The sequence below is a fragment of the Callithrix jacchus genome, chromosome 11 (assembly GCF_049354715.1).
Source record: "Callithrix jacchus isolate 240 chromosome 11, calJac240_pri, whole genome shotgun sequence".
Classification (NCBI taxonomy): Eukaryota; Metazoa; Chordata; class Mammalia; order Primates; family Cebidae; genus Callithrix; species Callithrix jacchus.
Window position 1 is genome coordinate 73157797 of NC_133512.1, and position 14417 is coordinate 73172213.

At 38.5% G+C, this 14417-nt stretch overlaps 1 protein-coding gene and 1 non-coding gene across 33 annotated transcripts in view; one reads left to right on the forward strand and one right to left on the reverse strand.

Moving 5' to 3' along the window:
• The window catches only part of FBXL13 (F-box and leucine rich repeat protein 13), a 309560-nt gene that overhangs the window by 26627 nt on the left and 268516 nt on the right, over window positions 1–14417 (reverse strand). For 29 of the 32 annotated variants that reach the window (XM_054237838.2, XM_078343056.1, XM_054237844.2 and 26 more), the window contains one exon: window positions 10454–10588. The exons of the other annotated variants lie outside the window; for them this stretch is intronic. In XM_054237838.2, the coding sequence (XP_054093813.1) occupies window positions 10454–10588 (135 nt within the window). Of the gene's footprint in view, window positions 1–10453; window positions 10589–14417 lie in introns of those variants that run through there. 32 annotated transcript variants of the gene reach the window in all.
• On the forward strand, window positions 12567–12668 carry LOC118143932 (U6 spliceosomal RNA). Its single transcript, XR_004728417.1, has one exon. It is a non-coding gene; the product is annotated as a U6 spliceosomal RNA (small nuclear RNA).

Here is a 14417-nt window from a genome sequence, read left to right on the forward strand (position 1 = left end):
GCCACCGTTGCCAAGGCAACCTGCCATTACAGAGAGAGTCCACCATTACAGAGGTGGGCCACCATTGCTGAGGTAGTTCTAACTACACCCATATAAATGGGATTCCAGGGAAGTTCACACGGCAGGTGGGAAGAGCCCACAGCAGCTCAGCAAAGCCTCTGCAGGCAGACAGTGACTAGGCTGCCTCCTTGCTGGGCAGGGCAGCACTGAAAAAAGCCAGCAGCACAACAGAAACTCATAAATAAAGCCCTAACTCCCCAGGACAGAGCACCTGGGGAAAAAAATGGGGGGGGGTTATTAGTTCAGATGAAGCAGACTTAAACGTACCTGCCCAGCAACTCTGAATGAAGAATGGAGCTCATAGCTCACCACCTGAGCTCCTATAAAGGACAGATTGTCTCCTCAAGCAGCTCCCTGACCCCCATATATCCAAAGAGTCACCTCATAAAAGATAGCTCTGACTGACACCAGGTGGGGATCCTTCAGGGACAAAGATAGCAGTAGAAACTGGCATCAACCAGTTTACTTACTGTTCTGCAGCTGCTGCAGGTGATCCCCAGGCAAGCAGGGCCTGGAATGAACCTCAGCAGTCCCCCCTAGAGGGGCCGAACTGGCAGAAGAAAAGCTAAGAAACAGAAAGAAATAACTTCATCATAAACAAATTGGACATCTACTCAGAGACACAATCTGAAAGTCAACAACTACAAAGATGACAGGTGGATAAATACACAAAGATGGGAAGAAACCAGCACAAAAAGAATGAAAACACCCGAAATCAGAACACCTCTCCTCCTACAAGGGATCACAACTCCTCACCAGCAAGGGAACAAGGCTGGATGGAGAATGAGTGTGATCAATTGACAGAATCAGGCTTCAGAAGGTGGGTAATAAGAAACTTCTGTGAGCTAAAAGAACATGTTTTAACCCAATGCAAAGAAACTAAGAACCTTGAAAAAAGATTTGACAAAATGCTAATGAGAATAAAGAACTTAGAGAGGAACATAAGTGAATTGTTGGAGCTGAAAAACACAAGAGAACTTCACAAAGCATACACACGTTTCAGCAGCCAAATTGACCAAGCAGAAGAAAGGATATCAGAGGTCGAAGATCAACTCAATGAAATGAAATAAAAAGAAACGAACAAAGTCTCCAAGAAATACGGGACTATGTGAAAAGACCTAATCTATGTTTGATAGGTGTACCTGAATGTTTCAGAGAGAATCAATTTAACCTGGAAAATACTATTCAGGATATTATCCAGGGAAACTTCCCCAACCTAGCAAGGCAGGCCCATATTCAAGTCCAGGAAATACAGAGAACACCACAAAGATATTCTTCAAAAAGAGTAACCCCAAGGCACATAATCGTCAGATTCACCAGGGTTGAAATCAAGGTGAAAATGCTAAGGGCAGCCAGTGAGAAAGGTCAGGTCACCCACAAACAGAAGCCCATCAGACTCACAGCAGATCCCTCAGCAGAAACCCCAAAAGCCAAAAGGCAGTGGGGGCCAATATTCAACATCTTTAAAGAAAAAAACTTTCAACCCAGAATTTCATATCCAGCCAAACTGAGCTTCATAAATGAAGAAAAACTAAAATCCTTTAGGAAGAACAAGCACTCAGAGGTTTAATCAACACCAGTCCTTTTACAAGAGCTCATGAAAGAAGCACTAAACATAGAAAGGAACAACCAGTACCAGCCACTCCAAAAACATACCAAATGGTAAAGAGCATCAACACAATGAAGAAACTGCATCAACTAATGGGCAAAACAGCCAGCTAGCATCAAAAAAGCAGGATCAAATTCACACATAACAATATTAACCCTAAATGTAAATGGGCTCAATGCCCCAATCAAAAGACACAGACTGGCAAATTAGACAAAAAGCCAAAACCCACCAGTGTGCTGTATCCAGGAAACTGATCTCACATGCAAGGATAGACAAAGGCTCAAAATAAAGGGATAGGGCCAGGCGCAGTGGCTCAAGCCTGTAATCCCAGCACTTTGGGAGGCCGAGGCGGGTGGATCATGAGGTCAACAGATCGAGACCATCCTGGTCAACATGGTGAAACCCCGTCTCTACTAAAAATACAAAAAATTAGCTGGGCATGGTGGCGCGTGCCTGTAATCCCAGCTACTCGGGAGGCTGAGGCAGGAGAATCGCCTGAACCCAGGAGGTGGAGGTTGCGATGAGCCGAGATCGCACCATTGCACTCCAACCTGGGTAACAAGAGCGAAACTCCCTCTCAAAAATAAATAAATAAATAAATAAATAAATAAATAAATAAAGGGATAGACAAAGATTTACCAAGCAAATGGAGAGCAAAAAAAAGCTGGGTTGCAATTCTCATCTCTGATAAAATAGACTTTAAAGCAACAAAAATCAAAAGAGACAAAAAAGGACATTACATAATGGTAAAAGGATCAGTGCAACAAGATGAGCTAATGATCCTAAATATATACACAACCAATACAGGAGCACCCAGATACATAAGGCAAGTTCTTCATGACTTACAAAGAGAATCAGACTCCCACACAATAATAGCAGGAGACTTTAACACCCCATTGTCAATATTAGACAGATAACCAGACAGAAAATTAACAAGGATATCTAGGACTTGAACTCAGACCTGGAACAAGCAAACCTGATAGGCATTTACAGAACTCTCCACCCAAATCCACAGAATATACATTCTTCTCAGGACCACATCACACCTACTGTAAAACTGACCACATAACTGGAAGTAAATCACTCCTCAGCAAATGCAAAAGAACGGAAATCATAAAAAAAAACTCTCTCAGACCACACTGCAGTGAACTTAGAACTCAGAATTGAGAAACTCACAACCGCACCGCTTTATGGAAACTGAACAACTGGCTCTTGAATGTTGACTAAATAAACAATGAAATGAAGGCAGAAATAAAGATGTTATTCGAAATCAGCGAGAACAAAGACACAACATACCAGAATCTCTGGGACATATTTAAAGCAGTGTCTAGAGGAAAATATATAGGAATAAGTGCCCACATGAGACACAAGGACAGATCTAAAATCAACACCCTATCATCAAAATTGAAAGAGCTAGAGGAGCAAGACCAAAAAAACTCAAAACCTAGCAGAAGACAAGCAATAACTAAGATCAGAGAAGAACTGAACGAGATAGAGACAAAATACCCTTCAAAAAATCAATAAATCCAGGACCTGGTTTTTCAAAACGATCAACAAAATAGACAGACCACTAGCCAAATTAATAAAAAAAAAGAGAATAATCAAATAGATGCAATAAAAAATGATAAAGGGGATATCACCACAGATTCCACAGAAATACAAACCACCATCAGAGAGTATTACAAACATCTCTATGCACATAAACTAGTAAACCTGGAAGAAATGAATAAATTCCTGGACACTTGCATCCTCCCATGCCTAAACCAGGAAGAAGCCAAAACCCTGAATAGACCAATAACAGGGTCTAAAGTTGAGGCAGCAATTAAGAGCCTACCACCCAAAGAAAGCCCAGGTCCAGATGGATTCACAGCTAAATTCTACCAGACATACAAATAGGAGCTGGTACCATTCCTTCTGAAACTATTCCAAACAATCCAGAAAAAGGAAATCCTTCACCAATCATTTTATGAGACCAACATCATACTGATACCAAAACCCAGCAGAGACTCAACAAGAAAAGAAAACCTCAGGCCAATACCAATGATGAACATAGATGCAAAAATCTTCAATAAAATACTGGAAAACTAACTGCAACACTACATCAAAAAGCTTATCCACCATGACCAGGTAGGATTCATCCCTGGGATACAAGGCTGGTTCAATATACGCAAGTCTATAAACGTAATTAACAACATAAACAGAACCAAAGACAAAACCAGATGATTATCTCAATTGATGCAGAGGTCTTCGAAAATTTAAAAGCCCTTTATGCTAAAAACCCTCAATAAACTAGGTATTGACAAATGTATCTCAAAATAATAAAAGCTATTTATGACAAACCAACAGCCAATATCATACTGAATAGGCAAAAACTGGAAGCATTCCCTTTGAAATCTGGCACTAGACAAGGATGCCCTCTTTCATCACTCCTATTCAATATAGTATTGGAAGTTCTAGTCAGAGCAATCAGGCAAGAAAAAGAAATAAAGCGTATTCAAACAGAAAAGGAGGAAGTCAAATTGTCTCTATTTGCAGACAACATGATTGTATATCTGGAAGACACCATCATTTCAGCCCAAAATCTCCTGAAACTGATAAGCAACTTCAGCAAAGTCTCAGGATACAAAATCAATGTGCAAAAATCACAAGCATTCCTATAAACCAATAACAGACTGAAAGAGAGCCACATCAAAAATGAACTGCCATTCACAATTTCTACAAAGAGAATAAAATACCTGAGAAAACAACTAAGGATGTAAAGTACGTCTTCAAGGAGAACTACAAACCACTGCTCAAGAAAATAAGAGAGGACACAAACAGATGGAAAAACATTCCATGTTCGTGGTTAGGAAGAATTAATATCATGAATATGGCCATACTGCCAAAAGTAATTTACAGATTCAATGCTATCCCCATCAACTACCAATGACCTTCTTCACAGAACTGGAAAAAACCAACATGAACTTCATATGAAACCAAAAAAAAGCCTGCATAGCCACGTCAATTCTAAGCAAAAAAACAAAGCTGGAGGCATCAAACTACTGGACTTCAAACTATACTACAAGGCTTCAGTAATCAAAACAGCATGGTATTGGTACCAAAACAGAGATATAGACCAATGGAACAGAATAGAGGCCTCAGAGGCAACATCTACAATCATCTGATCTTTGACAAACCTAACAAAAACAAGCAATGGGGAAAGGAGACCCTGTTTAATAAATGGTGTTGGGAAAACTGGCTAGCCATGTGCAGAAAGCAGAAACTGGACCCCTTCCTGATACCTTACACTAAAATTAACTCCAGATGGATTAAAGACTTAAACATAAGACCTAACACCATAAAAACCCTAGAAGAAAATCTAGGTAAAACCATTCAGGACATAGGAGTAGGCAAGGACTTCATGAACAAAACACCAAAAGCATTGGCAACAAAAGCCAAAATAGACAAATGGGACCTAATCAAACTCCACAGCTTCTGCACAGCAAAAGAAACAGTCACTAGAGTGAATCGGCAACCAACAGAATGGGAAAAAATTTTTGCAGTTTACCCATCTGACAAAGGGCTGATATCCAGAATTTACAAAGAACTAAAACAGATTTACAGGAAAAAAATGAACAAGCCCATTCAAAAATGGGCAAAGGATATGAACAGACACTTTACAAAAGAAGACATACATGAGGCCAACAAACATATGAAAAAATGCTCATCATCACTGGTCATTAGAGAGATGCAAATCAAAACCACATTGAGATGCCACCTCATGCCAGTTAGAATGGCGATCATTAAAAAAATCTGGAGACAATGGATGCTGGAGAGTATGTGGAGAAACAGGAACACTTTTACACTGTTGGTGGGAGTGTAAATTAGTTCAACCATTGTGGAAGACAGTGTGGCGATTCCTCAAGGACTTGAAAATAGAAATTCCATTTGACCCAGCAATCCCATTACTGGGTATATATCCAAATAATTATAAATCATTCTACTATAAGGACATATGCACACTAATATTAATTGCAACACTGTTTACAATAGCAAAGACTTGGAACCAACCCAAATGCCCATTGATGATAAACTGGACAGGGAAAATGTGACACATATATAACATGGAATATTATGCGGCCATCAAAAATGATGAGTTCGTGTCTTTTGCAGGGATATGGATGAACCTGGAAACCATGATTCTCAGCAAACTGACACAAGAACAGAAAATCGAACACTGCATGTTCTCACTCATAGGTGGGTGTTGAACAATGAGAACACATGGACACAGGGAGGGGAGCATCATACACTGGGGATTGTAGGGGGGACATAGGGGAGGGACAGCGGAAGGTGGGGAGTTGGGGAGAGATAGCCTGGGGAGAAATGCCAGATATAGGTGATGGGGAGTAAGGCAGCACATCACACTGCATGTGTGTACCTATGCGACAATCTTGCATGTTCTTCACATGTACCCCAAAACCTAAAATGCAATTAAAAAAAAAAAGAAACCAACGAGAACAAAGACACAACATACCAGAATCTCAGGGACACTTTTAAAGCAGTGTCTAGAGAAAATTTATAGCAATTAAGGCCCACATGAGAAGCAAGGAAAGATCTAAAATTGACACCCTATCATCAAACTTGAAAGAGCCATAGGAGTAAGATCAAAAATCTCAAAAGCTAGCAGAAGACAAGAAGTAACTGAAAGCAGAGCAGAAATGAAGGAGATAGAGACACATAAAGCCTTCAAAAAATTAACAAATCCAGGAGCTGGTTTTTTTGAAAAGATCGATAAAATAGACCATTTGCCAGATTAATAAAAAAGAAAAGAGAGAATAATCAAATAGATGCAATAAAAATTGATAAAGGGGATACCACCATTTATTTCACAGAAATACAAACTACCATTAGAGATTACTACAAACAACTGTATGCACATAAACCAGTAAATCTGGAAGAAATGGATAAATTCCTGTACACTTGCATCCTCCCAAGCCTAAACCAGGAAGTCAAATCCCAGAATAGATCAAAAACAAGGGCTGAAGTTGAGGCAGCAATTAATATCCTACCAAACAAGAAAAGCCCAGGTCCAGATGGGCTCACAGCCAAATTCTACCCAACATATAAAGAGGAGCTGGTACCATTCCTTCTGAAACTATTCTAAACAATCCAGAAAAAGGGAATCCTTCACCAATCATTTTATGAGACCAACATCATCCTGATACTAAAATTCAGCAGAGACTCAACAAGAAGAGAAAATTTCAGGCCAATATCCGTGATAAACATAGATGCAAAAATCTTCAATAAAATACTGGCAAACCAATGGCAACAGCACATCAAAAAGCTTATCCATCACGATCAAGTAGGCTTCATCCCAGGGATGCGAGGCTGGTTCAACATATGCAAGTCTATAAATTCAATTCACCACATAAACAGAACCAAAGACAAAAACCATGTGATTATCTCAATAGATGCAGAGAAGGCCTTCAACAAAATTCAACAGCCATTTATGCTAAAAACCCTCAATAAATTAGGTATCGACAGAAAATATCTCAAAATAATAAAAGCTATTATGACAAACCAACAGCCAATATCATACTGAATGGGCAAAAACTGGAAGCATTCCCTTTGAAATCTGGCACTAGACAAGGATGTCCCCCTCACCACTTTTATTCAATATAGTATTGGAAGTTCTAGCCAGAGCAATCAGGCAAGAAAAAGAAATAAAAGTATTTAATTAGGAAAGGAGGAAGTCAAATTGTCTCTATTTTCAGATGACATGATTGTATATTTAGAAGACCCCATCATCTCATCCCAATATCTCCTTAGACTGATAAGCAACTTCGACAAAATCTCAGCATACAAAATAGATGTGCTGAAATCACAAGCATTCCTATACATCAGTAACAGACTTAAAGAGGCCCAAATCAAGAAAGAACTGCATTCACAATTGCTACAAAGAGAATAAAATACCTAGGAATACAAATTACAAAGGATCTAAAGAACCTCTTTAAGGAGAACTACAAACCACTGCTCAACGAAATAAGAGAGGACACAAACAGATGGGAAAACATTCCATACTAATGGTTAAAAAAATCAATATTGTAAAAATGGCCATACTGCCCAAAGTAATTTATATATTCAATGCTATCCCCATCAAGTTACCTAAGACCTTCTTCACAGAACTGGAAAAAAACATCTTAAACTTCATATGGAACCAAAAGAGAGCCTGCATAGGCAAGACAATTCTAAGCAAAAAGAACAAAGCTGGAGCCATCATGCTACCTGACTTCAAACTATACTACAAGGCTACAGTAATCAAAACAGCATGGTAGTGATACCAAAACAGAGATATAGACCAATGAAACAGAACGGAGGCCTCAGAGGGAATACCACACATCTACAACCATCTGATCTTTAACAAACCTGACAAAAGCAATGGGGAAAGGATTCCCTGTTTGATAAATAGTGTTAGGAAAACTGGCTAGCTTTGTGCAAAAAGTAGAAACTGGACCCCTTCCTGACACCTTACACTAAAATTAACTCCAGATGGATTAAAGACTTAAACATAAGACCTGGCACCATAAAAACCCTAGAAGAAAATCTAGGCAAAACCATTCAGGACATAGGAGTAGGCAAGGACTTCATGAACAAAACACCAAAAGCATTGGCAACAAAAGCCAAGATAGACAAATGGGACCTAATCAAACTCCACAGCTTCTGCATGGCAAAAGAAAGTCACTAGAGTGAATCGGCAACTAACAGAATGGGAAAAAATTTTTGCAGTTTACCCATCTGACAAAGGGCTGATATCCAGAATTTACAAAGAACTCAAACAGATTTACAGGAAAAAAACAAGCCCATTCAAAAATGGGCAAAGGATATGAACAGACACTTTACAAAAGAAGACATATATGAGGCCAACAAACATGAAAAATGCTCATCATCACTGGTCATTAGAGAAATGCAAATCAAAACCACATTGAGATACCATCTCACACCAGTTAGAATGGCGATCATTAAAAAATCTGGAGACAACAAGGTCCGGGCGCAGTGGCTCAAGCCTGTAATCCCAGCACTTTGGGAGGCCGAGGCGGGTGGATCACAAGGTCAAGAGATCGAGACCATCCTGGTCAGCATGGTGAAACCCCATCTCTACTAAAAATGCAAAAAAAAAACTAGCTGGGCATGGTGGCACGTGCCTATAATCCAAGCTGCTCAGAAGGCTGAGGTAGGAAAATTGCCTAAACCCAGGAGGCAAAGGTTGTGGTGAGCTGAGGTCACGCCATTGCACTCCAGCCTGGGTAACAAGAGCGAAACTCTGTCTCAAAAAAAAAAAAAAAATCTGGAGAAAACAGATGCTGGAAAGGATGTGGAGAAATAGGAACACTTTTACACCATTGGTGGGAGTGTACATTAGTTCAACCATTGTGAAAAACAGTGTGGCAATTCCTCAAGGACCTAGAAATAGAAATTCCATTTGACCCAGCAATCCCATTACTAGGTATATATCCAAAGGACTATAAATCGTTCTACTAGAAGGACACATGCACACGAATGTTCATTGCAGCACTGTTTACAATAGCAAAGACTTGGAACCAACCCAAATGCCCATTGATGATAGACTGGACAAAAAAAACGTGGCACATATACACCATAGAGTACTATGTAGCCATAAAAAAACGAGTTCATGCCCTTTGTAGGGACATGGATGAACCTGAAAACTATCATTCTCGGGAAACTGACACAAGAACAGAAAACCAAACACTGCTTGTTCTCACTCATAGGTGGCTATTGAACAATGAGAACACATGGACACAGGGAGGGTAGCAACTAACACTGGGGTCTGTTGGGGGACTAAGGGAGGGATAGCAGCGGTTAGGGAGTTGGGAGGGATAACATGGGAGAAATGCCAGATATAGGTGATGGGGATGGAATCAGCAAACCACATTGCCATGTATGTACCTATGCAACAATACTGCATGTTCTTCACATGTATCCCAGAACTCAAAGTGAAATAAAATAAAATGATTACTCTTACCTTCTTCTCCGTTTAAACCTTTGATATAGAGTGATGCATTTCATGCATATTTGTTTAACATCCTTTAAGCTTTTATATGTAGTCTAAATTTTTGACAATAGTACTTATTTCATTTATATACAGAGGTCAAGAAACATTATAAAACAGTTGAAAATAAGACAAAAGATGGTGGTATGTCCTTGGAGTGTCAAACTGGACACTGTTTAACAGGCCTACCTGGAAAGTTCTGTAGGAAATCATGCCTTTGTTTGACATACTGTTTACTGTTGACTAAGGCCCCAACTCCATGAAGTTATATGTTAATTGTTATATTTTTGTCTGGGAAAGATGCATATTATTTGTATCTGGTAGGAACTATAACCCCAAGATTATGGATTTAATGACTTGTAGGACAGTTTTAGACCTAACCTAACACTCTTACTCCAACATTCTTTCATCAGTTCCTACAAATACTAAGTTCATTCAAATGCTCTTCACACTGGCTTTGTCATTTTGTTGGTTCTCTCATTAATGAATTAAATAAATATTTGAAACGTGTTTATATTTGTATGAGAATTATGTTTTTGACTTTTGGAACATTCTACTTTGACACCAATGCAATCATAAGCTATTTCCCATTGGAGGGTAAAAAAAAGAAAATCCAATGCATACCTCAACGATGGCAGAGAACACATTCTGAGTCCAGCCCTGATAGCTGTCCTGCCTTATCCCTTGGCTGTACTTATATTTGAGGGCTCTATCTGAGCCCTGACTCCTGCACATACCTTTGGACAGCCAGCAATGCTGAGAGACGTGAGGTTAATGCAGTAAATGGCCAATGCTTTGATAATCATATCTGACAGCTGGGAGCAATAAGAGACATCCAAACATTCCAAGATCAGTGAGTTTTTGCAGAATGCCTGCAAAAAATTCCAAGGTCAAATTTTTTCTTTTCTTTAGTCTTCTAGAGCTATTTTACTTATAGCAGCTTATTAAATGTACATTTCAGTCCCTGAAATACAGATGTTACATCTTGATGCCAAAAAAAATTTTTTAAAACACACATTACATCTGAAATCTCTTTATAGCAAAAGATATCCACAAAGCAGTTTAACAGCTTAGTAATATTCAGTTGCCTGCTAACAAAATATAGTTTTCTTGAAGTTAGGTCTAATGAAATTTGACTTATATGGTCAGTAATTATTAACTACATTTAGCCACATAAGTGGAAAAAAAAATCTGAGGGTAAGATTAGATGGCAGACACTCCAGGATTGACAGTGGAATGTAATGGGAAGAATGGATTCTTTGGAATCAGACAGATCTGAGTTTTAATTTCATTTCTACCACTTACTTATTACCTGTGAAATCTTAGCAAGTTACTAACTTTCTAAGCCTCAGTCTTGTTTTTGTTGTTGTTCTTGTTGTTTTGAGACAGAGTCTTGCTCTGTTGCCCAGGCTGGAGCACAATGATGCGATCTCGGCTCACTGCAAGGTCTGCCTGCCAGGTTCAAGTGATTCTTGTGCCTCTTGTGCCTACTGGGACTACAGTCATGCACCACCATGCCCAGCTAATTTTTTTGTGTGTGCATATTTTTAATAGAGATGGGGTTTCGCCACATTGGCCAGGCTGGTCTCAAACTCCTGATCTCAAGTGATCCACTCGCCTTGGCTTCCCAAAGGTGCTAGGATTGCAGGCATAAGCCACCGCACCTGGCTCCTCTTTTTTAACTTAAAGAAAATAATATATACTTTCTAGCATTGTTTTGAAATGCTGAAATGTTCACCTGAAATATCTAGGGCTAGAAAAAGGCCTGGAAATCATTCCCTTTATATCAATATTTCTGAATTTTAATTCATACTTTTCAGTTAAAAAAAAAACCTCAGTGGTAAGAATCCATGAGGAAATAACACGTCAAAGTTTACAATTCAGCAGTTATACAAGAACAAGATGATCCACAAAAGTAAACCTAATTGTAATTGTAAAAATAAAAAGCAAGAGGAGTAGAAATTAAAAACCATGACAGACAGGAAGGAAGGAAGGAAGAAGGAAGGAAGGAAGGAAGGAAGGAAGGAAGGAAGGAAGGGAGGGAGGGAGGGAGGGAGGGAGGGAGGGAGGGAGGGAGGGAGGGAGGAAGGACGACATTTCCTCACTTAAAATGTGAGAATTATAATAATTATCTACATGTGCTGAATCACACTAAGAATTCTGCCTCATTATGAAGCAGCACTTCTTAGTACAAAGTTAGAGACCTCAGTAAATGATAGTTTACCATTAATTTTAGTAGTAAGTACTAGATTTTAGTAATGCTAGTGGGTTACTAAAGGTACTCCTTATTTATATATAAAAATGGATGTCCATTGGACTATATGTCATTTTCCTCTCAGGATTGAGGCAAGTGCATGGGCCTCAGAATGACTTTAGAGGTAAAACCACCAGTGGGCCTCTCTCCCAGTGCTTATGTCAGTTTTCTCTTGTTTTATCCCTAAGGAACGAACTAGCCCTTTGGAAAGAACTACTTAGCTAGCAGTTTTCTTTAGCAAGTTAATAGAATAGGGAAGATTTCCAGGAGAGGCAGTGTAGCCTAACAGACAAAACTAGGACTGTGGCATCACAGAGTGGGGTGAGAAGCCTGGCTCTGCTACTGTGGGTTACTGAACTTCTCAGAGCCCCAATGTCTCCTTGGGCAAAATGGTGATAATAGTACCCGTATCAAAGAGTGGTTGTGTAGATTATAAAATAATACACACACACACACACACACATAAATGTTGTGGCTCTTAGCACAAAATAGATTCTCTAGATATCTGTAAGATTTTATATACAGTGTCAGTTGAGAGGCAGTATGCACATTGGCTAGTGCTTGGCACACAGTTAGTACCATGTAAAAGTTAGCTGGTGCTTACTTTGGCAGCACAAATACTAAAATTGGAAAAATACAGAGATTAGCATGGCCCCTGAACAAGGATGACACAGATATGTGTCATTCAATTTTTTTTTCAGTTAGAAGAAAGTTCAAGATATTTATTGTATATGATGACTATAGTTAATAATAATGTATTATACATTTGAAATTTGCTAATGGATTTTAAAAGTTCTCACCATAAAAAATATAAGTATGTAAGGTGATGAATGTTAATTATCTCGATTTAATCTTTCCACAATGTATACATATATCAAAACATCCCATTATACTTCATAAATATACACAATTTTTGTCAGTTAAAAAATGTTGTCATTAAGAAGAATAAGATAAATGTTAACTATTATTAGAATTTGCAAATGACACCAAAAATAATAAAGATGAACACATGTATTCTACCTTGAGAAAAACTAAAAGATATTGATTATTTAACCCTAGGTCATCATCTTTTCCTGATCACAACAGCCAACAGTGATTCATTCTTTGATCTCATGCAGAACTTGTCTTTTTCAGTTGATTCAGCACTTAAAGTATTTGACTCATTCCTGTATTACATGAAAATCTGTCTTGTTTGGCAACTATGTGATGGCAAAAACTGAAGGAACAGTTTGTCAGGAGATAGCTTGGGACCTCTCACTGGAGATAATAAAGCATAGTGAGGCACACCCAAGGAGGTACAGAAAGGAATCTACCTTTGAATGACTGGAATCAGGAGATTCAGTAAGTTTTTCAATAAGAATGCAATAAGCCTTTTGTACTGCCTGGAAATCCGACAGCTGTCATATCCCTTTCCCAAACATCATATTAGAACACATTAAGTGCTCAATAAATACTAGTTGGTTCATTGATCCTTTGTGTCCTCAGGAAAATTAAGAAGTCTTAATAATACAAGAATTCTTATGTTGCAAGGAGTAAGGTGACATTGTCTTCCCTTGTTAGAGACATTAACATTGTTGGAGAGAATGGACAGAGTTAGAGGAACCAGAGAAAAATTAAAGCAAGAAAAAATATTTAAACTCTAAGAATAATTTATTGAAAGATGAAATAAGCTTTAAAGGGAGATTAAGGCTCTTTGTGTCTCAAAACCCTCTTGAGTAGCATCTGCTAGTTTCTTGGACGGTTCAAATTGCCTTATGCCTTTTTAAAAGCTCTAATATTCTTTAAAGCCAAATGTTCTCAGAGGTTTTAAATTTAAAAATAACTTAAAAATGATTACAAGGTCTATGATACATTCGTGGTACCATTCTCATCCATGGAAAATCTGAGGCACAAAAATTGGTCCAAGGCTTTATGCTAAATCATTAGTGGCAGATCAGAGAACTGAAGTCAGAACTTTTCCTCTCTTACGATTCATGTTTTCCCTTAAGCACATATAAGTCATATTAAGTATTTAAGTCTGCAAGCATGTTTCAACATAATCACTCATGAAATTCCATTTCACCCCTACAGATAAGATTACAATATACACTTCTGGCTCCAGTACTGCAGAACCATACTTATATCAATGCTGCTGATTTTCTTTTCTTGAAAAATGCAACACTAAGTCTCTTTCAAGTCAAAATCTTTTACAGTAAAGAGGGAGATAAAATGCAAACATGATCAAATTTGGCTCTTTTTCCAGGTATCAGCCAATTTGCTGTGGGTTAACAATCTGGAAGAAAACTTCCATATCTCTTAGAGAGTTAGATCATTCTTTCTTGTGTCTTCTGAGCTGAGTCACAGTGTAGGGGCTTAATGACTACATTCCTAAATAGGGTATGTAGAGGAGACCGAATTTCACTCACATTTTTTGACTGTCACAATATTGTGCTTCTGCCAAAATCCTG